The sequence below is a fragment of the Haliotis rufescens genome, unplaced genomic scaffold, assembly GCF_023055435.1.
Source record: "Haliotis rufescens isolate VD_foot unplaced genomic scaffold, xgHalRufe1.0.p SCAF_7, whole genome shotgun sequence".
Lineage (NCBI taxonomy): Eukaryota > Metazoa > Mollusca > Gastropoda > Lepetellida > Haliotidae > Haliotis > Haliotis rufescens.
Window position 1 is genome coordinate 58,546,865 of NW_025964361.1, and position 27,285 is coordinate 58,574,149.

General features: G+C 39.2%; 1 protein-coding gene across 1 annotated transcript; it reads left to right on the plus strand.

Annotated features, from left to right (window-relative positions):
• Positions 1-4,489: 4,489 nt before the first annotated feature.
• Positions 4,490-12,042, plus strand: LOC124129096 (beta-1,3-galactosyltransferase 5-like). The gene is made up of 2 exons (XM_046492579.2): positions 4,490-4,674; positions 8,475-12,042. Exon 2 carries the CDS (start codon positions 8,501-8,503, stop codon positions 9,620-9,622), a length of 1,122 nt encoding a protein of 373 aa, XP_046348535.2. The 5' UTR covers positions 4,490-4,674; positions 8,475-8,500; the 3' UTR covers positions 9,623-12,042.
• The last annotated feature ends 15,243 nt before the right edge of the window (positions 12,043-27,285 follow it).

The window sequence follows — 27,285 nt, forward strand, 5'->3', positions numbered from 1 at the left end:
CCCGATGACAGTCTGTTTTCAAACTTTCTATCACTGGCGATTCATGTCTGATGACATGTCACTGCTATGGTTTAGAAAATTTACATTTATCACAGAATTGGTGATTGTACCGGCAAAGATAGAGCTGAGTGTGCGAGACTGGCTAGCTGTCACATTGAAAGTTTGGGATGGAGCAGAGACGGTTGGCAAGTCGGAACACAGAGCAGTGATTGTGAAGTGCAAGAATCACTAGGCCTGTCAATCAACAATGTGTAATACCGCTGTATGTTTATTAAACGGGTGATCTCTTCAAGGATGAGTAATAAAGGCCTTTATTACTTGCCCGTGAAGAGATCACCCGTTTAATAAACATACAGCTTTATTACACATTGTGTAATACCAAAACGCGTGCTCATGTACTCTCGGAACACGTTTCACGAACAAATATTGAAAGCTCTCAACATCCCTTGGCGTATTCAACGACATTGTGTGTGGAGATGATAGATCACTGGGAGGAGCTTATGCACACTCGATGACCCCAGCAACCTTGTTGCTAGGCTGACGTCACATGGCATTGTTTCGCCGATGGATCTTGCAACAAAATTCAACAAATTACGTCATCGGGTATTGTGAAGTCATTGTAAACTTTGAGCTGCAAGGCCCCGTTCCACAAGTTATAGTTACAACACACCAAGGCGAGTTGTTTGGGCCGTAAGAGCACGGTTTGGCATGGCATTTGAATGACAGACAAAAGGACCGAGGGGCGGAGCCCCGAGGTGATCCTTTTGTCTGTCAATCAAATGCCATGCCAATCCGTGCTCTTACGGCCCAAACAACGAGTAGGTGGGTGTGTTGTAAGTGACTTGTAGCACGGGTTGCGACGGTCATTCCAAAATTGCGCGAGTTTGTGTAAAATTTAGTGACGTATAATATGACGTTAAATATGACGTTACATGCTTTCTGCCTTCGAAACGTTTTTAACTTTTAATCTAATTGTTAAATCAAGTGTAACCTTTGGAATTTTCAAAGGCACATTAGAAATTTCAACTATTAATTTTCCGAATTTAGCAAAATGCGTTCTGTGTCCAGTTGTTTTTTTGTTTGACAGTTACATTGTAATCTTTTAATAAAGTTATAAACATTTCTATTGTTTTTTGGTTTATTTACGTTATTACTCTTGAACACTGTACAACACTGAAGAAACATTGTCGTAAGTTTGAAATTTCTCAAGCCAGTAGGCGGGGCTTGCTGATCTTGGCATCAGCCAATGGTAATAATCTTTAACAAACCGTGCTCTTACTACCATGATACAGCACGGGTAGGATCAAAGGTACCGCTTGCAACCCGTGCTACAAGGCGATCGTACTCTAGCGCAACGAGAGTCTTTAGTCTAAGTTAAATTATGTGAGTTGTGATAGCCTTAGCACTACGATAATTTTGTGGGACGAACGCCTGAATTCTAAAGGTGGACCATTGTATGATATTAAATTCATACGTTTCAACTTTTGACGTGTTTGAAGTATTATTCTGTTAAACTCAACCGTGTAGGTGTCAGCCTATTTACACTCAACAGTATAATTCTAAAAACATTATAAATGACAAGTAATAAATAAAATACTAAACTCGCTCTCGTGTAAAACCAATTTTATGAAACTCGTGAATAGTTGTGGTATCTGACTCGCTTTCGCTCGTCAGATACCAGAACTATTCACTCGTTTCATAAAATTGGTATTACACGGGAGCTCGTTTAGTATTCTATATATATTGTCATGCAACTCAATGTCGCAGTTGTAGTAGCATATCTATATAATTATGCAAAACATTATGTAAAGCGGCACCAAATACTTGCATTAGTCCGTTCTATACTGATTTCTGAAAAAGCGCGTTTGTTTACAAACAAGAGAAAAGTCTGGTCACGTTAAATGCAAATGAGCCTGTTCGACGGGAACCAGTCCGATGTTTGCTCTGCCGCCATGCGTAGAAAACCCCGTTTTGGAGTTTGACCTAGGGGTCATGCATAAATATTAAGAGCACACATCGGCGCAGTGGTTACTCGGCATAACACCACTTGTGCATTTTGTAACCTGTAATTATAGATATAATCATATAAATATGCCTACCGACAATGACTGAAAATAGTACTATTCTACGAATATTAGCTTCCGCGGAGATGCGGCCGTCAAACCTGCTGTTTCAATCAGAGGATTTCTAGAGAATCCATTAGATGAGGGATCAGCTCGCTGCATAAAGCAGACACCGACAATGACTGAAAATAGTACTATTCTACGAATATTAGCTTCCGCGGAGATGCGGCCGTCAAACCTGCTGTTTCAATCAGAGGATTTCTAGAGAATCCATTAGATGAGGGATCAGCTCGCTGAATAAAGCAGACACCGACAATGACTGAAAATAGTACTATTCTACGAATATTAGCTTCCGCGGAGATGCGGCCGTCAAACCTGCTGTTTCAATCAGAGGATTTCTAGAGAATCCATTAGATGAGGGATCAGCTCGCTGAATAAAGCAGACACCGACAATGACTGAAAATAGTACTATTCTACGAATATTAGCTTCCGCGGAGATGCGGCCGTCAAACCTGCTGTTTCAATCAGAGGATTTCTAGAGAATCCATTAGATGAGGGATCAGCTCGCTGAATAAAGCAGACATGTATCACCCTGTACACAACCAACCCACACAACACACGACCTGATTCAGTAAACAATTGGAATATGCATGAGCTTCGCTTAACAGCCACAGAGCCCACTTGCACAGAAAAATCTTAATTATAATTGATCTTAGGCGCCTACAATCAACTTTACAATCACCATACAATTGTCCTATTCCACTTGCACAAACTTATGTTAGTGCGATTATTGTAACGCTAAGATGGCTTTGTGCAAGTGGACCTTGTACATCATCTGGTATTACGGACATATTGTAACCAACAATGGATCCTGAATCATTGTGGCATAAATTGGACATAATATAACATATGGTCCTTTCGCTGTATGAGTGTACGGAGTGCAATTCCAAATGGATGAAACAGCGCTCGAATATGATGTAATGCGAAATCGCAAAAACAAAACACGACAGTAAAACACGCACATATGTGTAACATAACGATGAACACTCCATCGATGAGTCGAAGGGATCGGCTTAACACATGTTTGAAATGACTGTATTATGCAGAAATAATGAAAATACCATTTTAAAATTAAATTAGACGCAACATATCTAAATACATATGTATGTAAAATAAAGTCGAAATATTCATGTTTTGTTGCCTTGCATAGATATAATATATAACTAATCCAAACGTTAATGGAAAATGTTTTATTTTGTTTGTTGTGTAACGCCGCACTCAGCAATATTTCAGCTATATGACGGCGGTCTGTAAATGATCGAGTCCGGGACCAGACAATCCAGTGATTGACCTCATGAACAGCGATCCACGCAATTGGGATACGATGACATGCAGCAACCAAGTCAGCGAGCCTGACCACCCGATCCCGTTAGTCGCCTCTTACGACAAGCATAGTCGCCTGTTGTGGCAAGCACGGGTTGCCGAAGACCCATTCTACCCCGGAGGTTCACGGGGTTGAATACACAGGCTAGTGGCAACTGCGATACCGGTATAAGTACAGACATCAAAAGAAGTGTTGCAACTGTGAGAGCTTTTGGTATGTATACGACCTGCCCATAACAAGTACGGTACAACCAGTCATGCAAGAAAGCCAAACGGAGCAAGTGATTGCTTGGTGCTGAAAAGCCTGTATCCGCTCCTTTATAATCAGCCACATGCACTTTTCAACAAAATCTGACCCAGACGGTTCACAATATATACGCGGAATATACTTCAATAACGACGGCCTATGAAAGAAAGACTATTGACAATGCATCTAACTTAATCCTGAAGGATATATATAGTCCATTCTGGTTCTGTCGGTAGAGCGTTTGAGTTGAACGCTAGGGTAAGGCAACAACAAATAAATTGTCGTAATCTCCTTATGAGGTAAGTTTAGTTTCGTCTCACCCATGGATGCAATAGATACACAATAACGTATCGTATACATTATGATGGGTTGTAAAACATCCAGACCAATCAGTGATTTATGAGAGACATATATCAATAAAACATGACATAAATAGAGACATAATGTACAGTGATAAACGTAAACACATAAAACATATTTATTTCATGATTTTCCGAACATGAACAAGTTACTACAATTAGGTTCTGAATGATATTCCTTGCCACAAATAATCAATAATATACAAAGGCCCACAATAAACAAACTGATCAACAGGTGAGAGGACTAAACAATTTACATTTACCTTTGAATAACTCGTCAGTTAATGATCCATTGAACATTTGCAGGGAACAAGGGGCAACTCTGTCAGAATACTAAACCATTGCAATTTTAAAAACGAAACAGTTGCGTTCTCCGATTGCTCAGAACGACGAGAGCCGAAAAACAAATTTATGTTGTCACTTTGGTGTGGCCTGAACAAACGTCAACGTTGGGGTTACACAGTGTGTACAAAATAAAGGCTGAATGGCTTGGACATGGCTGTTGACCTGCCGCACTTACTAGCTGGAACACCTTCGGCATAAAGCTGAAGGATATCTTGTCTGATAAACAGCCCGGACGTCTGTGTCATTGATGGCCACGGGGTGTATAACACACAGTCATGTAAGTACTATCGGTTTTGAAAAGATATTTTCGTTGAAGCTAGCGCTTTACCGTCATACAGTGAAAACGTGGCTTAAGTGAATACCGTTCGAATGTACATGCAGTAACATAAATGTGAAAGGGTTTTGACAATACGTAATATGGAGTGTAACATTTATATTATATATCATGAGTATATGTAGAAACAATGAAGGGTGTATGTGGAAACAATGAAGGGTATATGTGGAAACAATGAAGGGTATATGTGGAAACAATGAAGGGTGTATGTGGAAACAATGAAGGTATATGTGGAAACAATGTAGGATATATGTGGAAACAATGAAGGGTATATGTGGAAACAATGAAGGGTATATGTGGAAACAATGAAGGGTATATGTTGAAACAATGAAGGGTATATGTTGAAACAATGAAGGGTATATGTGGAAACAATGAAGGGTATATGTGGAAACAATGAAGGGTATATGTTGAAACAATGAAGGGTATATTCGGAACGATGAAGGGTATATGTGGAAACAATGAAGGGTATATTCGGAACGATGAAGGGTGTATGTGGAAACAATGAAGGTATATGTGGAAACAATGTAGGATATATGTGGAAACAATGAAGGGTATATGTTGAAACAATGAAGGGTATATTCGGAACGATGAAGGGTATATGTGGAAACAATGAAGGGTATATTCGGAACGATGAAGGGTGTATGTGGAAACAATGTAGGATATATGTGGAAACAATGAAGGGTATATGTGGAAACAATGAAGGGTATATGTGGAAACAATGAAGGGTATATGTTGAAACAATGAAGGGTATATTCGGAACGATGAAGGGTATATGTGGAAACAATGAAGGGTATATTCGGAACGATGAAGGGTGTATGTGGAAACAATGAAGGGTATATGTGGAAACAATGAAGGGTATATGTGGAAACAATGAAGGGTATATGTTGAAACAATGAAGGGTATATTCGGAACGATGAAGGGTATATGTGGAAACAATGAAGGGTATATTCGGAACGATGAAGGGTGTATGTGGAAACAATGTAGGATATATGTGGAAACAATGAAGGGTATATGTGGAAACAATGAAGGGTATATGTGGAAACAATGAAGGGTATATGTTGAAACAATGAAGGGTATATTCGGAACGATGAAGGGTATATGTGGAAACAATGAAGGGTATACGTGGAAACAATGAAGGGTATACGTGGAAACAATCAAGGGTATATTCGGAACGATGAAGGGTATATGTGGAAACAATGAAGGATGTATGTGGAAACAATGAAGGTATATGTGGAAACAGAAGGGTATATGTGGAAACAATGAAGGGTATATGTGGGAACAATGACGGGTATATGTGGAAATAATGACGGGTATATGTGGAAACAATGAAGGGTATATGTGGAAACAATGACGGGTATATGTGGAAACAATGAAGGGTGTATGTTGAAACAATGAAGGGTATATGTGGAAACAATGAAGGGTATATGTGGAAACAATGAAGGGTGTATGTGGAAACAATGAAGGTATATGTGGAAACAATGTAGGATATATGTGGAAACAATGAAGGGTATATGTGGAAACAATGAAGGGTATATGTGGAAACAATGAAGGGTATATGTTGAAACAATAAAGGGTATATTCGGAACGATGAAGGGTATATGTTGAAACAATGAAGGGTATATGTTGAAACAATGAAGGGTATATTCGGAACGATGAAGGGTATATGTGGAAACAATGAAGGTATATGTGGAAACAATGAAGGGTATATTCGGAACGATGAAGGGTATTGTGGAAACAATGAAGGGTATATGTGGAAACAATGTAGGATATATGTGGAAACAATGAAGGGTATATGTGGAAACAATGAAGGTATATGTGGAAACAATGTAGGATATATGTGGAAACAATGAAGGGTATATGTTGAAACAATGAAGGGTATTGTGGAAACAATGAAGGTATATGTGGAAACAATGTAGGATATATGTGGAAACAATGAAGGGTATATGTGGAAACAATGAAGGGTATATGTGGAAACAATGAAGGGTATATGTGGAAACAATGAAGGGTATATTCGGAACGATGAAGGGTGTATGTGGAAACAATGAAGGTATATGTGGAAACAATGTAGGATATATGTGGAAACAATGAAGGGTATATGTGGAAACAATGAAGGGTATATGTTGAAACAATGAAGGGTATATTCGGAACGATGAAGGGTATATGTGGAAACAATGAAGGGTATACGTGGAAACAATGAAGGGTATACGTGGAAACAATCAAGGGTATATTCGGAACGATGAAGGGTATATGTGGAAACAATGAAGGATGTATGTGGAAACAATGACGGGTATACGTGGAAACAGAAGGGTATATGTGGAAACAATGAAGGGTATATGTGGAAACAATGACGGGTATATGTGGAAATAATGACGGGTATATGTGGAAACAATGAAGGGTATATGTGGAAACAATGACGGGTATATGTGGAAACAGTGAAGGGTATATGTGGAAACAATGACGGGTATATGTGGAAACAATGAAGGGTATATGTGGAAACAATGAAGGGTATATGTGGAAACAGTGAAGGGTATATGTGGAAACAATGACGGGTATATGTGGAAACAATGACGGGTATATGTGGAAACAATGAAGGGTATATGTGTTAACAATGAAGGGTATATGTATATGTGTAAACAATGAAGGGTATACGTGGAAACAGTGAAGGGTGTATTTGGAAACCATGAAGGGTGTATTTGGAAACAATGACGGGTATATGTGGAAACAATGACGGGTATATGTGAAAACAAAGAAGGGAATAAGTGGAAACAATGATGGGTATATTCGGAACGATGAAGGGTATATGTGTAATCAATGAAGGGTATACGTGGAAACAATGAAGGGTGTATTTGGAAACAGTGACGGGTATATGTGGAAACAATGAAGGGTATATGTGGAAACAATGAAGGGTATATGTGGAAACAATGAAGGGTATATGTGGAACAATGAAGGGTATATGTGGAAACAATGAAGGGTATATTCGGAACAATGATGGGTATATGTTGAAACAATGAAGGATATATGTGGAAACAAAGAAGGGTATAAGTGGAAACAATGACGGGTATATTCGGAACGATGAAGGGTATATGTGGAAACAATGACGGGTATATGTGGAAACAAAGAAGGGTATAAGTGGAAACAATGACGGGTATATGCGGAACGATGAAGGGTAAATGTGGAAACAATGACGGGTATATGTGGAAACAATGAAGGGTATATGTGGAAACAATGAAGGGTATATGTGGAAACAATGAAGGGTATATGTGGAAACAATGAAGGGTATATGTGGAAACAATGAAGGGTATATTCGGAACAATGAAGGGTATATGTTGAAACAATGAAGGATATATGTGGAAACAAAGAAGGGTATAAGTGGAAACAATGACGGGTATATTCGGAACGATGAAGGGTATATGTGGAAACAATGACGAGTATATGTGGAAACAAAGAAGGGTATAAGTGGAAACAATGACGGGTATATGCGGAACGATGAAGGGTAAATGTGGAAACAATGAAGGGTATATGTGGAAACAATGAAGGGTATATGTGGAAACAATGACGGGTATATGCGAAACAATGAAGGGTATTGTGGGACGACGGAAGATACGTGTATATGTGGGATGACGGAAGGTATATGTGGGAGGAAGAAGGTGGATATCAGGGTCTTTCTTCAGGCGGTGGAGGGCAGATGTAAATGGAATGCGTGAGGATATGCCCTGAGCAGGTTTTTTTTTATTGAACTTCAGTGAGAGCAGAAGGTGAGTCTCCCAAGATGCGGACACAGACGAAGCTGAAGTTTGGGATACTGTTTTTGACGGTTGTCGGACTGCTAAACTTACTTCATACAGTTCTGACGCTGGAAAATATAATAACGGTTAATCCCATGTTAAATATACCCCCGACGACCATCAATAAATTTATTTTTCAAAGTGACAAACTTCATGACATTTACCCCGAATCATCTGTTCAGCAAACAAATCATGATGACACATCTGAACATTTGTACCAAGACATCTTGAACGAATCCAGACAAGAACCCATGTCCGAGGCACCGTCCCGTGTTCGACCTTACTTGTGTAACAACTGCTTCAGACACGACTTCAACTATCTCATACAGAATGAGGAAATATGCAGGGAGACCAGTCCTGGTTCAGTTGATCTTCTCATGCTCATCCTGACAGCACATGGCAATACCTACAGGAGGAATGCCATACGTTCTACGTGGGCTTCAATCTCCAGGAACAATACGGGACGTGTACGCTATGTGTTCCTGCTAGGCGAAGTTCCTCAGCTGGACTTAATGGGCGCCGTGTTGACCGAGGCAATGTATCATGGGGACATGCTGATGGAGGACTTCAGAGACTCATATACCAACCTGACGTACAAGACAATCATGGGTTTTCAATGGGCCACGTTATATTGTCAAAATGCTAAATTTGTCTTCAAAACAGATGACGATATGTGGATCAATGTGCCCCAGCTATTGAAGCTAACCAATTATCATTGGGATTTTCTACAGTCAGGAGTTCTTGGTTCATGTGGATATTGGCATACAGTGATAAGGGATAAACTGTCCAAGTTTTATGTGTCTCTGGAAGAGTATCCCTATAGTTATTACCCTCGATACTGCTCGGGGAGTGGCTATGTGACTAGCATGGCGGTAGCAAGACAAGTGGTTTTCATATCTCCCCATGTGCCCTTCTTGAAGTTTGAAGATGCGTACTTTGGTTTGTGCTTGAACGTCCTTGGCACAGTCGACATGGCTTCTGTTGATAGCTTCCTCTATCTCGCCGACTATACAGGTGATCCATGCATCCTAAAGTCAGAAAATGTCACAACATGCCATAGCGTGCCAATGTCATTTTTTCAGATGTTGTTGAATGCAGAATGCTGAAACTGCATGTGTAGTATATATGGGACCAGAATTATATGATGGCATGAGGACATGTGACATGTGGAAATGATGGACATTGTGACGATCGGTAAACTATAAATGTCAACGCCAAAAGAATCCCCAGTCTCGATTATCCGACGAAACAGATTTCATTGGGCGTAAAAAAAACCCAGCGGTGACAATTATATGAATGGATCACTGGAAATCAGTGATGACACCAGGTGCAAAAAGGGAAAACATATCCGCCACTCACACTATTTGCATAAAAAGTAAGTGTTTGTTGCTCATTCTGCCTTAGATTTGGTATAGAAGTCAAGGCGTCAAGGCTCGTAGTTCCAGCGTCTGCCCGGAGAGCGGAATGTTGATGTTTGGAGGGCGGACTTGTCATTCGTTTAAAGATAGTACTTGTTGTTACCCGACTTGGGGCTTGGCATTAAAGGGATAAAACAAGGACTGAACGGCTTCAGTATAATGTGTCTGAGAGGGGTATTCATGTTAAAGTGCGGCATGGTGTCCTAGAGGGTTAGCACTATAAAACCGGCGTTAGTCAGAACTAGGAGAAGCAGCCATGCACACCCAGCCACGCACGCACGCACGCACCCTCTCTCCGATATTAACAATAATTGCTTGAGTGTATGCAATTTCAGAGAACGAAGTTCAATTCTGTCAAAACATTTGATGGTTCAACCTTGTACACCACCATCCAACACAACACAGAAAAAGAGAATAAACTTCATCCATGGATCCATGGGGCATTTGCTACTAACCGTGGGGGTGTACAGTTACATGTCTATCGTTAATTTGTCAGAAATGAAAGCAAATGCTATCTGAAGTTCACTGAGAGGGCAATATATGAAATGCTGTCCTTTCGTCTTGGTAATATTTTGGGGGTGACATTCAGGCATAATGTAGGCATACCATGGCCACCAACTGAACTAGAACCAATGAAACCGCCTCATCTGTCTCATATTTAGATATATGCACAAAGATTCAGGGTGACTAAACATTCTCCACAAGACAAGAGGGATGACTTCAACTTTCCAATAGTCAACGTTTCCTTCAAGTCCAGCAATGTTGCAGCAGCTACAGCCCTTGGTGTTGAGACTTCTGAGGTACCCGAGCATGCTCTTTCTGCGAAGATTTCAAAGAGCGTCAAACGACTCTTGCTCAAACGTTGTTTGGCGAAGGTTTAATAATTGAAGGTTATATCATTAAATGCCTCAGCAAAGCTTTCAAAATGTTTTCAGATGGTGATATGGAGGACATATCCAGATATGACGCATCAATGACACACGATGTCCGATGCAATTCCCTATTTTGACTTGATTCCTGTTTCCGAGTTTTTCACAAACACATGCTGATGATATTGTCGGAATCGTACAATGGACTCTGCTTTTAGCATATGTTTTTTTACGATCAAAGAAGTAATGTTTCGCTATTTTTAATGGGATTGAGCTTACATAGAGCCTTTACGTTAGAGACATTTTACACACGGATCCTACTGGTCACGATCTCGAATGAGTTAGGAAATTGGTGTCTTGAATTCATTTTTACAGTGAAGGCCTTAGCTGCCCAACTTTCAAATTTTCAAATGCGTGAAATAGGGACAAGGGACTACTATTACGTGAATGAAAGTTTGCAAGCTTATCTAACAGATACCTATCAAGTTACAGGCCCTTGATACATGTTATTTTACTGTCTGCACCTTTTTTATAGTTAACTTCCATATTATTCTCTACAATAAACAAATATAATTCTAATGTGCCCCGTGGCGGGGGATAGTCATAATGCTGTTTTCTGGTTCAAATGGTTATTTCGGCTGTGCCATTAGTTCCTATTCTGCCAGTTCATCTACTAGTTCATATTTGCAGAAGTCGGTAATTATTTGGCGAGTCATCTGACAGGGGGTCAGATTGACAGGCGATGTAAAACGAATGCGTAATTACGAGTACAAGTTTAATCTCATTGCACATTACTGTACAAATGCATCGATATGTCACGTGACACTTGGCTCCTGACTTGTGTGTTCTTGATCCGAGAGCGAGACCCCGTTGAAGGTCAGGAGTGAGTGAGTATAGTTTTACGCCACTTTTAGCAATATTCCAGCAAGATCTGGACGGTGGACAGAAGAAATAGGCTTTACACATTGTACCCATGCGGGGAATCGAACCCGGGAACCATTGACACCCCCCGCTCCACTTCGTGACGCGGGATAAAAAGACGAGAATATTGAAACATGTTTCTTTATTTATATAGCAGTCATCAATTATTCTGTTCTCTCAGCGTAAAACAATATTATAGAAAATGTTGTATGTGTGTTAAAGTTATTGTGTCTCACGTCACCAGTACCAACCATACTGTATATTTGTGTATGAAATCTTCCGAATCAGAGAAGAATAAAATCTAATTATTTCTTAAAACGTTTCGGCGTGGTTCAGCAAAACAAACTCACTCACTCTACCGCTGTTACTGCGTGGAGTCGATGTTTTTCCATCGAATCTCATAGAAAGAATTTCTTCCAGAACAATAGGTGTCGCTGTCAGGTCTCGATGATTCATGTGTCCAGCTTAAAGGCGTCCTTGCAATAAATTTATCCCTTGGGTTTTAATCTAAAGACCAACAAAAATGAAAATTATGAGAAGTTTACCGAAGTATTACTGAAACCATGGTTTTACTGGGTTTTTGTTCAATTATTCATTGAAGAGACCAAGGGTAGACGATGTATATGTCATGTTTGAGTGAGTAAATGGTATCTTACTCCCCAGCTATATTACACACCGAAGACGGCAGCCTGTACATAGTCAGCACTATTACAGCTATATATAGGCGGCCTGTAGTCAGCAATATTACAGCTACATCAAGGCGGCCTGTAGTCAGCACTATTACAGCTACATCAAGCAAGCCTGTAGTCAGCAATATTACAGCTACATCAAGCAAGCCTGTAGTCAGCAACATTACAGCTATATATAGGCGGCCTGTAGTCAGCAATATTACAGCTACATCAAGCCAGCCTGTAGTCAGCAATATTACAGCTACACCAAGCCAGCCTGTAGTCAGCAATATTACAGCTACATCATGGCGGCCTGTAGTCAGCAATATTACAGCTATATATAGGCGGCCTCTAGTCAGCAATATTACAGCTAAACCAAGCCAGCCTGTAGTCAGCAATATTACAGCTTCACCAAGCCAGCCTGTAGTCAGCAATATTACAGCTACATCAAGGCGGCCTGTAGTCAGCATTATTACAGCTACATCAAGCCAGCCTGTAGTCAGCAATATTACAGCTTCACCAAGCCAGCCTGTAGTCAGCAATATTACAGCTACATCAAGGCGGCCTGTAGTCAGCAATATTACAGCTACATCAAGGATGCATGTAGTCAGCAATATTACAGCTACATCAAGCCAGCCTGTAGTCAGCAATATTACCTCTACATGAAGGTGGCATATAGTCAGCAATATAACAGCTGCATCAAGGATACATGTAGCCAGCATTATTACAGCTACATCAAGCCAGCCTGAAGTCAGCAATATTACCTCTACATGAAGGTGGCATATAGTCAGCAATATAACAGCTGCATCAAGGATGCATGTAGCCAGCAATATAACAGCTACATCAAGGATGCATGTAGCCAGCAATATTACAGCTACATCAAGACGGCATGTAGTCACGAGGCCATATCCTGCCCCGACATTCCCATGGGGGTGAATTCATCACCTTACCTTTGATGCATCTGTAGCCACTGTGGCGTCGTGGAGTACACACTTGTCTTCTGTTACACTTGTGATCTTGACAAGCCCCGGCAAGCACCTGCAAGGACACATATGGTTTTGCACACACAACGTTATCCATAACAAATAATTCTAATATGATACATCAAGGGTGTGCTTCACATATGGCACATGTACTCATGTGGGGAACCGAACTCGGGTTTTCCGTGTGACAAGCCAAATTACTGAAATTACCGACAAATAGAAAACGAGATTGTTACAACGAAATATACTGAACCAAATTAAAAACTTCACAATCCTAAAATTTTAACATTTTGAGCAGTTATCATTGTGGGCCCTTATTGTGTATTTAAACAGTAATGGCCACGTATTGTCTTCAAATAACAGCCGTTTTTGTGCAGGTGAATCGATCAAAATCATGTGCACAGCACTATAGTGGCAAAAGTGGTTTTTCACGTGCAACTGGTCACGTGGCCATAATACCGCACGTGTTTTCAGCCATACTTGTTAGCAGTCATTAAAAAAAAAACACACACACAAGAAAACAAAAGTCTTTACGGCCATTTGTCATGCCAAGCCTTTCAAATGTGCAACGTGAACGTGCCATCGACATGTTGCAGACGGGAACGTCCGTAGCTGAAGTCGCAAGGACGATGGGTTGTAGTCGATGGACTGTTTATGATTTACAGACGCGTCTACAGCAAACGGGTACCACGGCTGATCGCCCTCGGCCAGGTCGACCACGTGTGACGTCACATGCAGAGGATCGTCAGATTGTCTTACGTCACCTCCGTAACCGATTTTTGACGGCTACATCAACCAGAAATGAACTGTTTAGGGGTAGACTGAGTGCGCAAATTGTTCGAAACCGTCTGAGAACTGCTCACCTTCATGCACGACGGCCATACTGCGGGCCGATTCTGACTCAATTACACAGACGTCAACGTCAATTGTGGGCACAGCGACACTTACAATGGACTCAGAGGAATTGGAATCAAGTCGTCTTCAGTGATGAATCCCGATTTAATCTTCGATTTGCTGATGGTAGGGCGAGGGTGTGGAGGCGCCGTCATGAACGTTACGCCCAGTGTTGTGTACAGGAAGTTGACAGATTTCGAGGCGGAAGTGTCATGGTGTGGGGTGCTTTCTGTGGCAATGCACGTTCCAGGCTTCTTGTCATCCGTGGAAACCTCAACGCTGCTGCTTACCGCGACCAGGTACTGGCACCAGAACTTCTGCCTTTTATGGCAGCACATGGACCCGGTTTGATCTTCCAACACGACAATGCCAGACCCCACACAGCAATTTTGACAAAGAATTTCCTTCAGATAGCGGGAGTCAACGTCATGGACTGGCCGTCAAGGTCTCCCGACCTCAATCCCATCGAACACGTCTGGGATGCTCTTGGCAGAAGTCTGCGCACACTCCAGAACCAACCACAGAATTTGCAAGATCTTGGCACCATTTTGCAGCACCAATGGCGTCGTCTTCCCAATCATGTGTTCACAAGCATCACAGGGTCCATGTGGAGGCGTTGGTGGTCATACACGCTACTAAACTTGTGTGCCATCAGATTCTCGTCTTTGGGATTTATGCTTTTAACTGTTGATGTTATTACCGAATACCGTAGGTGCTTGGAACAAATTATGGTTACCACCGTTAATTAAAATCCTTCTTTGGACATTAATGATTAAAAATTACCTTCTCTGTTGTCCGTTGTATATCATATATGGGATTACTTTTAAAAATGTGAAGTTTTTAATTTGACTCAGTATATATTGAGTACTGGCAACATTACTGTTCTTCAAGTGTGGAATTATTGTCTTTGACAGCACTGGACCGCTGATGGGAATCATGGAAGAAGAATGGTTAATAAACAAGGTATAACTGCTGGTAGATTGAGTCGGGGGTAATCGATACTTGAGTTGGAAACAAACTACCACCTACTCATCAAATATTCACAAAAGGCTGCGTAGCTGACCTCTTTCACATACGACAGTAATATTCTTAATCGGACAAGAAATTCTAGGTCATTGCCGGGATTTGCCCTACATATGGAATGAAGTTTCAGGCGATAAAACAATTGATTACAAAATAACACTTTGTAAACGGTCCAGAAATTTATCATGATTTATGTGAGCAACAACTCGAACCACTCTCGCATGTTCAGGTTAAACTTGTCTTGTAACAGTACTAAAGAAACAGGGCGTCACGGTACTGTAGCTCACCTAAATATGTATTCACGGGTTTAAAATGTCAACAAAACATTGCACGCAGCATTCATATTCATATTTCTTCTCCATTAAAAGTCGAGGATAATTGATAGAAGGTGTGCCAATACATACGTACTGATAGCCCACATGCATTTACCCATACAATAGACAAAACAAATTGGCATGGTATGTTCCACCACACATGGGGCCCCGTTCCACAAGACGATCGTAGCGTTACGACAGTCGTAAGTTTGGACTTTGCATTACCTCGTTAGTCCAGCCAAAATATAACTCCATAATTCCAGCATAGTTCTGTAAGGGTGGAAACTGGACTTTCATAGTCAGTTAACACCCTTGCCTCTGGAAGATGCGTAATGTAATCTTTAACAATATGTATATTTTTCCTTTGCTCAAAACTCATGTTGTTTCTTTGGTAGATACATAAATGTTTGTCTACAAGAATCGTGACACATGATTCAACTCATTTGAACTTAATTCAACTATTTTGTGGCGTTATTAAAATATTTCGACCATGTTTTCGTCAGTCCATTTACAGCTTAACTAATTGTGTGAAAAGTATATTGTATCATGTGAAATATACTTTATATTATATCATTCCATTACTATTTAAAAAGGGTCTTTTGGTTGGATGTTTCCTTTGTAGATGTTTTACAAATTTTACCTTTTGTATATATTGTAACGATCTTTATATATATATATATATATATATATATATATATATATATATATATATATATATATACATTGTCGATACATGTATTACATATTTTCGCTAATATGTGGATATATTAAGCACAAAGACACAAAAAGTTTATGGGAGATGAATTGGTGCCTTGATATGTTCAACGAGAATGAATCTTGTATTTTCTCCGCGTTTAATGGGTCATTCAATAAGAGTATGTTTGGAGGCGATATCAAAGGCGCAGCCCAATAGACACAGCGTCGTCCGTTTCGCGTGAACTACCACCCTCTCAGTGAAAGTTATGTAATCGGTACACAAATATCTTTGATGCGGTGTCAGTGTTGAAGGAGTTTGAATTACGTCCGCCACTGGTCACAGAAATCCTCAAAGAATAGTAACAATCAACAAGGCTACTTTCCTCATACCAGATAACGGCCCTGTTTGTGAAAATATGCACTAGATATAAGATTTAAAGACTAATAAAATCAATTTTAAGACCGCATAGACCATAAAACCGAATAAAGTATGTCTTGGGTTATCTCCCATTAGTTAGACAGCCAGTTGTCAGACACTGAAGTAGGGGATTAATTAGGGCAGTACCCACAGCAATGGTACAGTCCAACCCAGTGAACTAATTAGGCATGTCTCAAGGTTCAAGGAACTGTTAACTTTGTTGGACTCCATATTGTAACGTTATATGTGCATAGATCGCAAGTTACAAAATGGCTGACTATTTTTAGTACAAAATAATAAGAAAAATAACCATCAAAACACCTATTTATGTGTATGTTAACACCAGTATGATTAAACCACTTGATTAGTACATACGTGCAAATTTTAAATGTTAGGGAATATCTTCTAGTAAGAATACCTGCAAGTTAACACCGACATTGTTTAACCCTTTGATTAGCACGTACTTGCACGCTGTTAATATTAGAGAGTTTCTTCTATTAAGCATAACAAATTATACTTTCAGCAGACATAGTTTAGACTGTTGCCATTGTGTAACCTTATTAGTCTTTAAATTCTCAATTTAGAAAATAATGTTATATCTTGATGTTTAGCTATGGGTCATTCCATTATCAATCAAGGTAACAGCATTGCACTTTGTTGTGCACTCAACCAGAAAAGTTGTTATTTTAAGGTGTCTAACAACTGGCTGTCTAACTAATGGGAGGACACCATGTCTTGGTATCATCTCTTGTGTATTAGATGATGGTAATGACCTGAAATGTTATAACGTTAGTTTAGGAAGGAGGAACATTAAAGGGTTTTTTATAATACTTGGGAACATGAGCTATAAGATTAAGCAACATAAACATGCATGGAATGGAATAGGGAAAATGGTGAAAATACATTGAAATAGATTTTAATAAAACATTATTGTACTAAACAACTTGCAAAAGCGGTGTCCAAAATTGTCAGACATCCTATTTGTCAGACGACCAAATCATCAGACAGACCAGTCAGGTGTGACCAGTGTACCTGCCTGTTCTTACCTACTAATTACTGAACTGCCCCATACTATCATACTGTGAGCAGAGTAAGTAAGCTACGCAAACTCGTTGAGTGATACAGATTAACCAGATTATGATTGTGTTTGTAAGTTGCGTTTGATCTGAGTCGGGTTGAGTGTTTTATTAGGCAAGACCAGGAGTATTTTTTTAATGATATAGAATATAGGAAACCCAGTGAAGATTAATAAAAACCTTTTAACCGTTGAGTTTGTTTTGTATTAATGTCATTAAATACATTGTTAGGTAGAATAATAACACGTTATATTGATAGAAATTACTCCATAACCTGAGTATAATCTCACATGTACTGTAAGTACCGTACTATATTACTTTGAGGAGACATTGAGTATCATTGTTGAGTTGGCATTGTATGCTGTCGGAATGACTTTACACAAACCCCTGCGTCAATGGATCCGTGAAGATTCAGGGGTAGAACAGATCTTCAGCAAGCCATCCTTGCCGTAAAAGGCGACTATGCTTGTCGTAAGAGGCGACTACCGGGATCGGGTGGTCAGGCTCGCTGACTTGGTTGATGCATGTCATCGTATCCCAATTGCGTGGATCGTAGCTCATGATGTCAATCACTGGATTGCATGGTACAGACTCGATTATTTACATACCGTCGTCATATAGCTGAAATATTGCTGAGTAACAAACGAACAAACAAAACTTTGAGGAATTCACAAGCACAATGACGATGTATGCCTATCTTGCAGTCAACCTTAATCCAGTTACTGGAATGTCAAGCCCGGGCTTGGTTAAAACAAGAATTGCAGTTAGATCCGCTATCTGTTGGTGATCTTATGTAGTCAAGAGATGCAAAAGCGAGGCCAAACTATATCAATTTCTGAGGGACAGACAGCTACTCGAACGTATATATACAGAGCAGCCAAAGATAAAAATGAAATCATATTATGTACGAAAATAGAAATCAACACAAAAAGAGAAAGGTTATGAATATCAAACCTCGCAATAGATATGTGTACCCTACTCACACACATGATTCCCATTCGACAGTACACAAAACACTTAAAACTGTCAGACAAGTTTGGGTATCGCTTGTGCACAGGCAAGTTGTTTAGTTCAATAATTTTGTATTAAAATCCATTTCAATTTGTTCTCGCCATTTTCCATGTACCCTTTATGCGTGTTTATGTTGCTAAATCTTATTGCACATGTTCCGAAGTATTATAAAACACTTTAATGTTTCTCCTTCCTAATCTAACGTTACTACATATCAGGTCATTACCATCATCTCATACACAAGAGATGATACCAAGACATATTTTATTCGGTTTTATGGTCTATGCGATCTTAAAATTGATAAATAAATAACATGAACTATGAAAGTGACGTCTTCTCAATTCTAAGGAAATCGAGAGACGCTTAGGTTAATGACTTTGGAAAACAGCTAATCGCTTTCTGTTGCACGTACGGTATTCACTTTATAATTGGGCGTTTTTATCAGCGATGCACAGGGATCATTCACGTGTTTTGCAAACATTGGGGTCAGCGTTGTCGAGAATGTTGCTGCTTCAACTGATTTATTTTATTCATTATCACGTACTGAATCAGTCCATGTCCCATTAACCTGTAGTCTTAAGTGTAGACCTAATGTGATACATTTCAATACCGAAATATATATGGCGTTCTCAGAACGTTGAACGTTTTTATGTATCTTTGAAAGACAGATTACTTGAGATGCCAGTTGGAGATAGACCTCAGTGTACTACCTCTTCTAAAAAACCAGAACATTCTTTTTAACAACATTCTATGCAGAGGTACTTTTCAAGATCAATGCTCTAAAAGTATTATCTTCGCTCTCCATAAGAAAGGTAATGTTCATGTTGTTAACAATTATAGAGGCATTTCCTTGATGGATATTTGTGGTTAGGTTTTCACCCAGGTTTTGAATAATAGATTAAAGCATTTTGTTAAGTTATATGATAAGCTCGCGGAATGTCAGGCTGGCTTCCGAAAGGGATATTCCACAGTGGATAACATGTTTATTCTTCAATCATTAATGCAGAAATATTTGTCTAAGTAAAAAGGTAGATTTTACTGTATGTTCATAGGCTCTCAGAAAGCGTTCGACTCTATTAAAAGGGATCTTCTTTGGTTTGTTCTGCATTTTAATGGAATTCATGGGAAAATATTTACTATCATACAGGACATCTATTCTTAAACTCTTGCTTGTGTTAAAATTTCAGAGAGTAGCATCTCAGATTATTTTAACAGTCTCGGTGGTGTACGACAAGGGTGCGTCTTAAGTCCTCTTTTGTTTTCGTTATTCATAAATCAGTTGGAAGAGGACATCCAGCAGTGTGGTTGTAGAGGGATATTTGTACATGAGGATTTACTGGAATTGGTTCTTCTCTTATATGCGGATGACTAGTGTATTGTTGCAGATTCAGTTCTTGAACTACAGAAGAAGATTGATGTTTTACACAAATTTTTGTAACAAATGGGGGCTAAAAGTTAACATGGATAAAACTGATATCTTAGTTTTTTGTAATGGTGGTAAGTTAAGGAACTACGAGAGATGGAAACTAGCGCATATGCCTGTCAAGGTTTCTACATATTACAGTTATTTGGGTATTATATTTTCAAACAGGCTGTGTTGGTCGAGAACAGTTCAGACATTAGTTTTGAAAGCAAGTAAAGCTTTAATTCCTATAAAACTTTTCAGTTATAAACTTCGAAATATCGCTCCTAAAGTGTTGTTTAAAATGTTCGACTCTCAGATTAAACCTATTATCTTATATGGTTCAGAGATTTGGGGTGTTCATAAATGGTTGTTTCTCGAAAGTTTCCAAGCGAAGTTTTGTAAATCTGTTTTGGGTATTAGTTCCAAATTTCAAAATGTTGCAGTGCTCGGAAAATGTGGTCGATATGGTATATAAATTGACTCTTACACAAGATGTTTAAGATACTGGTTTAAGCTTCTAAATATGTCTCAAGAGAGATTTCCAAAACGGTGTTACGATATGTTAGTTAGGTTTGATGCCGTTGGTAGGAATACATGGGTTTCTGCTCTTAAGAATATGTTATATTCTCATGGCTTCGGAAATGTGTGGGCATTTCAAGGTGCTGGTGATCCTGAATATTTTTTAAGTGGGTTAAAACTGAGGGTTAAGGACTGTCATGCACAAACATGGTATTCTGAAGTGTCTGGATGCTCGAAATTAGAATTGTATTCATTATTCAAGACATCATTATTACTTGAACCGTATCTATTAAATGTATTGTCAAAAGAAAGCGACGTATGCTTACCCTTTTACGTATTGGAGAACTGGGAATTATGCATAACACAGGTAGGAGGGATGGCATCGATAAGACACTCCGGTTTTGTCAATTGTGCAAGTTAAGGGCAGTTGAAAATGAAATTCATTTAATTCCTGTTTGCCCTATTTATGAAGATATTCGCACAAAATATTTCCAATATTTAGACTTCATTACTGGTAATAATCGTAAAGGCACACTGGTTAGAATGTTAAACTCTTCTGATGTAAACTGTCTTGAGAACTTAGCCAATTAGGTTAAAGATGTTATCTGTCTTCGTTCTTCTTACCTGTAAATATTATTTCATGCAGCACTTGATGTGAAACTAAATTGTATATATATCTGTACGTGGGCCTGAGGCCTTGTTACCGAATAAACTGATTGATTGAATACACCAGACCAAAGATACGACAGGCAGGGTTCTTCCGCTCTGTGGCCTCGTCTTTGTATGTCATCATAAACAATGTAACAAATTAATATGTAACAACGAGACATAAAATTTGAAATGAGAATAAAACTGATTAAACTTTAATGTTGTGGAAAATAACGCCAATGATATTGGAGTACACTCGCATGAAGTCGTATGATAAATACTATAAATATTTTTTGAGAGGTGAGGCCGGGTTCATTAAAAATCGTTACTATATGTAAAAAAGGTAAAATTTGAAAACCTTCTACAAAGGAAACATCCAACCAAAAGACCCTTTTTAAATAGTAATGGAATGATATAATATAAAGTATATTTCACATGATACAATATACTTTTCACACAATTAGTTAATGCTGTAAATGGACTGACGAAAACGTGGGCGAAATATTTTAATAACGCCACAAATTAGTTGAATTAAGTTAAAATGAGTTGAATCATGTGTCACGATGCTTGTAGACAAACATATATGTATTTGCCAAAGAAAAACATGAGTTTTGAGCATAGGAAAATGTTCTAGCCCATGGGCGAACTATTTTGCTTACGCCACAAATTAGTTGAATTAAGTTAAAATGAGTTGATTCATGTGTCACGATGCTTGTAGACAACGTTATGTATTTGCCAAAGAAAAACATGAGTTTTGAGCAAAGGAAAATGTCTAGCCCATGGGCGAAATATTTTGCTAACGCCACAAATTAGTTGAATTAAGTTAAAATGAGTTGATTCACGTGTCACGATGCTTGTAGACAACATTTATGTATTTGCCAAAGAAAAACATGAGTTTTGAGCAAAGGAAAATTTTCTAGCCCATGGGCGAAATATTTTGCTAACGCCACAAATTAGTTGAATTAAGTTCAAATGAGTTGATTCATGTGTCATGATGCTCGTAGACAACATTTATGTATTTGCCAAAGAAAAACAAGAGTTTTGAGCAAAGGAAAATGTTCTCGCCCATAGGCCTGTCCATGGGCCAATCTTCAGGGCATGGCCCATGGGCGACATAGTTTCAATTTTGAGTTACATTTTTTCTTCCGTTTCATGTGCCCATGAGAACAGCATGTTCAATTTTGAAAATTCCTTTGACATAGACTGGCCACAGCATGGAGAGTTTCTGAACAAATGGGTTTCCAGAATTAAAAAGAGATGTGTTTAATTACTTTCATTTATCCTTATGATAACATTGTCTGGGTCTTTCACGACCTTACATATAAGTACATTTAAGTTACTAGAACAAGATGTATTTGAAAGGTACACACGAATACGATTCATGAAACTTACGGTTGGGATGTAAAAAATGTGATAGTTCCTATTGTCGCATAACCGCGCTTCCTTGTAAGGACTTTCTTTCTTAGTGCTTGTATCAAGAAGGCACTTGTACTCCGTCCCCGTGAAGGCAGAGTCAGTAGGTAGGTACGTGGATCCAAAGAATTTACATGCTTTTCGCGCAAGGCATCTTTGGGCACAGTGGAGATGACTCTTCACGTTCATCTTAGGACTCTTAGAAGCCAGTGCCGATATCGCTTCTATGTCCTTTGCACTTAAGAAGCTCTTAACTAAGGACAGTTCCATCGACAAGACTGCTACAGCGAGAAGAGACACTTGGCTGTACATGGTTCTTGGTGGTGGAGCTGTGATACTCTCCCTGGCGATAGCTGAGCAGGTATGTTAGCCCTATCCTATACACGTAAGCTGTATGCACGATTCAGAGGCAAACTGATTTGACGGGGGGATCAATATCAGTGTTGTCACTTCAGATTGTAGTGGCCTACTACGCTATTGATGCTGACTTAGCATAAAGGGAGGTCCGCAGATGTGGTGCTTGACAAGTCATTTCAGTATCTATATTATGAATTTTTAAATTTGACACTCCTGATAAACTGGCATGTATGTCAAGTAAATGGAGGTTTGTTGTTTTGTCAAATGGTATCAGAAATTACGTTTATTTTGACACGGTTGCAAGCAGGATCAACCCCGTGGGTTACAATTTGGACCCAGCAACCTATTCAATGTACCACGGCGTCGTGAGTCGATGTTCATAATATCAATAACAAGTTTGTCTCCAGGCCGTCGTCAATATCTGAAATGTTGCAGACTGCTGACTGTAAAGCAAACAGCAAACCGAAAGAGGATGAAAACCATCATCAAGTACACATATTTGGGCGGTACAGGGGGAGGGCTGTAGCTTTTACTTCAGCATCTGTTAAAATGTTACTTTTCATTGTGACCAACTTGTATTTTAATCAAATGGAAATGTTTGAAATGTTTTCTGTGACCTTCCCCTGTTTGAGTACAATCCATGGGTACAAAGTCATTCAAACTTTGAGTTCAATTATTTTATTGGCAAGTCAAGGTAAAGGCGTTGTAACTGATGCCTGTCCTTGCCCTTGCTCAATCATTATTTACTGGATTCCTAGACATATTTAAATTTGAGTTTACAAATTGTTCTGCAAAATGTCCAAGTCTAGTCTCCTTTTATATCAAGGTATACGGCTCAGTGAGATAAGATAAGATAAGATACGATAACATAACACTTTATTATCAGCACAAGGTCTCAGCTTATTGATAAACACACATACAACATCTCAACATTGGCAATCCGGGGTCTCATTTTCAAAGATGTTCATCTCTACCGGGTGTGCGAGTCATCAGGATTATAAAATTCAAGACCTCAGTAAAGCTTTAAAAAAGTAGACATGTGTAGGACATTCCCAGAGTGACAAAATTGATGTCCGATGCAATTCCTTATTTTGACCTGTTTCATATGCTACCACTCTGGTAATTCTGACTCCGAGCCGACCAGTCCTTGTTTGAGTCCCTTTGTGCCGAGCGCCACGCAGAGTAACCATCATTTAATATTACGTCTTTTGGTATGACGCGGCCGAAGACCGAACCTCTGATCTTCTGCTCTCCGGGGGACGCTTTACCACTAGACCACGTTAAACGGCGTCATGGTTTCTCAGTGAGCTAGTACCATAAATGGGCACCAGTCCGGACTAATACAAGCAGCCACACACGCACAAACACACACGTGCATGCACGTCGCTATGTAAGTGCAATAACGTTGGACGCGACGTTAACCCCATTTCACCTTATTAAATATAAACTTCAAGTGTTAGTGCATAAGTAGAGAAAGAGGAAAAGTAGATAGGTTTGTCTATAAATTAAGTTGATGGGGGTTTGCCTCCTGGTGTTAAAAATAAACTTAAATCAAAATTCACTCTTTGTGTTTTATCTATAATTAGAGTTGATAACCCGATCAGGAGCCTCCTAAAACATATAGACAAAAGAATACTGCACAGGGAGAGGAGAACACAACGCAAATCGACACAGTAAAATATCAGACCTTTTGTCACCAGCTGATATGGTTCTAGAGGGCGCCTGTTACAGGTTCAACATTAACCTGATTACCAATGGAACTGGAGTATAACTTAACAGACGCTTTTTAGGCTGTAGACGAGACGGTTTGACACGAGGGACCTGATTTAACCTGTCAATTTTTTACCTTTGTCAAGATTTCACGGTCAGCCTGTGACAGAAATGTAACATTTATGGCCCAGAAACAGTGGTCCGTGTATGATCAGCTTAATTGTGCGTGTTCTGAAATGAATTCCATCAAGATTTAGATGTTGTTATAATCAAGTTCCAGTGCTGTCGGAATATTGTTTCGTGGCCTTTCGAAGGGAGGAGTGTTTTCTGATGGACTTTCAAATCCCCTTCTGTCAAATCCTTACGGTGGTTGGCGGAGATGGCAATGGATATCGATCGCAAAAATGTTTGTAAACTACATGTTGTCATTAATAAAGTTTTTTCAAAGACTTTTTATAAATGTAAGGGCGCTGCAATGAAACTTTCTTGAGTGAGTGTGTTCTGAATATTATTTGAATTATATCACAGCGTGCCATGGGCACAAGTCGTAGACAGAGTTTTAATTACCCAGTGAAACGTACACTCACACGAAATGATTTATTGTTGAAATGTCCAGCTACCATCACCACTTCCTATGATCTATCACGACCATGAACCATGGCCATAAGCCACACTGAAATCACCATTAACCAGAAGACCATTAAAGACCACCCCCCCCCCCCCCCCCCCCCAAGGGGTTGTATTTTGGCTGGACTAACGAGTCTATGCATAGTCCAATCAAAATCGCGCACCGAAATCCGGTTCGTAAACTGTCATGCAGAGTTCGTTCGATTGCAAGATTTGCACAGCATGTGCACCGCCAACTCGTTGTCAACAGATATTTTCCAAATCCTTTCAAGTTTGTAATCAAAGTGCTCACATGATTTGATGCACTTCGCGATGTCGATCTTGATTGTCAATCAGATCGTCTTGACTGGGCCGCCATTTTGTTTTGAGCAAATGCAAGTGATACGAAAGATGGAATCTGATTGGTCCATAGGAGAGGCATAGAAGGGACACAACTCGTCACAGCCACCGGTAACGCTACGATCGAGCCCAGGAATTCCTGCCTAGTTCGGCAAGGATGGAAACTGGACTTTTAAAGTCAGTTAACTCTCTTGCCTCGGAAGATGAATTACTGCATTAAATGGAAATAATCAGTCAACGGTAGTAAAAGTAATTTTGTTATATTTGGGTCTGGGCTTCTAAAGGTAAAACCTTGAAGTCGTTAGCGATTACAATTACCTGGGAATTAAGCTTCATAGGAACCGACGTCTACTAGGTGCAATCAAAGGTTTGTCAAAAAATGGTCCAAAAATGATGTTTACCTTGCTCAAAAAGCAAGAAATATTACTCTTCCATTCGACTGTTTGCTTTCAGCCTTCGATATGTTGATAACATCAATTCTCCTGTATGGCTGCGAAATATGGGGATATGAAAATTTCGAAATCATTGAGAAACTTCAACTTAATCCTTTTTTAAAATGACAACAGGGTTAGGAACAGTACCCCTAACTTCATGATTTATGGCAAATTTGGAAGAATGCCACTTCGTTTAAAGGTATATAGGAGAATATAAATTTCTGGCATAAAACAACTAGAAATCAGAAGCTCTCACACTTCGTTTATAATTATGTTTAGTATGATTCCAGAAGTCATGGACTTTATAATAAGTGGTTAGAATGTATAACTAACATAATGAACTGTTGTGATTTATGTAACGTGATTGATAATCCTTAGTTAGTTACAAGTAAGTGGCTCACAAACCGTGTCGAAGATACTTTAAAGGACCAGTTTCTTCAAGAATGGCGATACAATATCATATCTAGTTCAAAAGGCAATCTATATAAGTATATCAATCTGATCTCTCCTTAATAAAAAATACCTCTTACTTGCCCAAAACATATCTATCCCTCTATTAAAATTTAGAACATGTAATCATTGTTTCAGGGTAGAAACCGGTAGATGGAAAAAAATTACAACAGAAGAACGAACATGCCAACCATGTACCTCCCCTGTAGTAGCTGATGAATATCATTATTTATTTAAATGTGAATTCTTTGCTCTCTATAGATCTATACACATCCCCGAATATTATTATAAGTTCCCCAATATCCATAAATTGCCAAGACTATTTTCCGGTAAACACTTGCGAAATTTATGAGTTCAAAACCCTTCATCTTGATGAGAATTTGAACATGCAATGTATGTATACAATGTCTTGAATTGTTCTATGTATGTTTATCAAATGTTAATTATATATTGTACTCTCGTACCACCGTGGGTGATTTTGAGTAAAGAATTGAATCTGAATCTAAATATTTAGTTCAAACATACATAGAACAAACACGTGGTTTGCAATAAGATGAGCGTATACGGCCCAGTGGG

Coding starts and splice junctions, on each gene's coding strand:
- LOC124129096 (XM_046492579.2), top strand. CDS start 8,501: ATGCGGACACAGACGAAGCTGAAGTTTGGGATACTGTTTTTGACGGTT.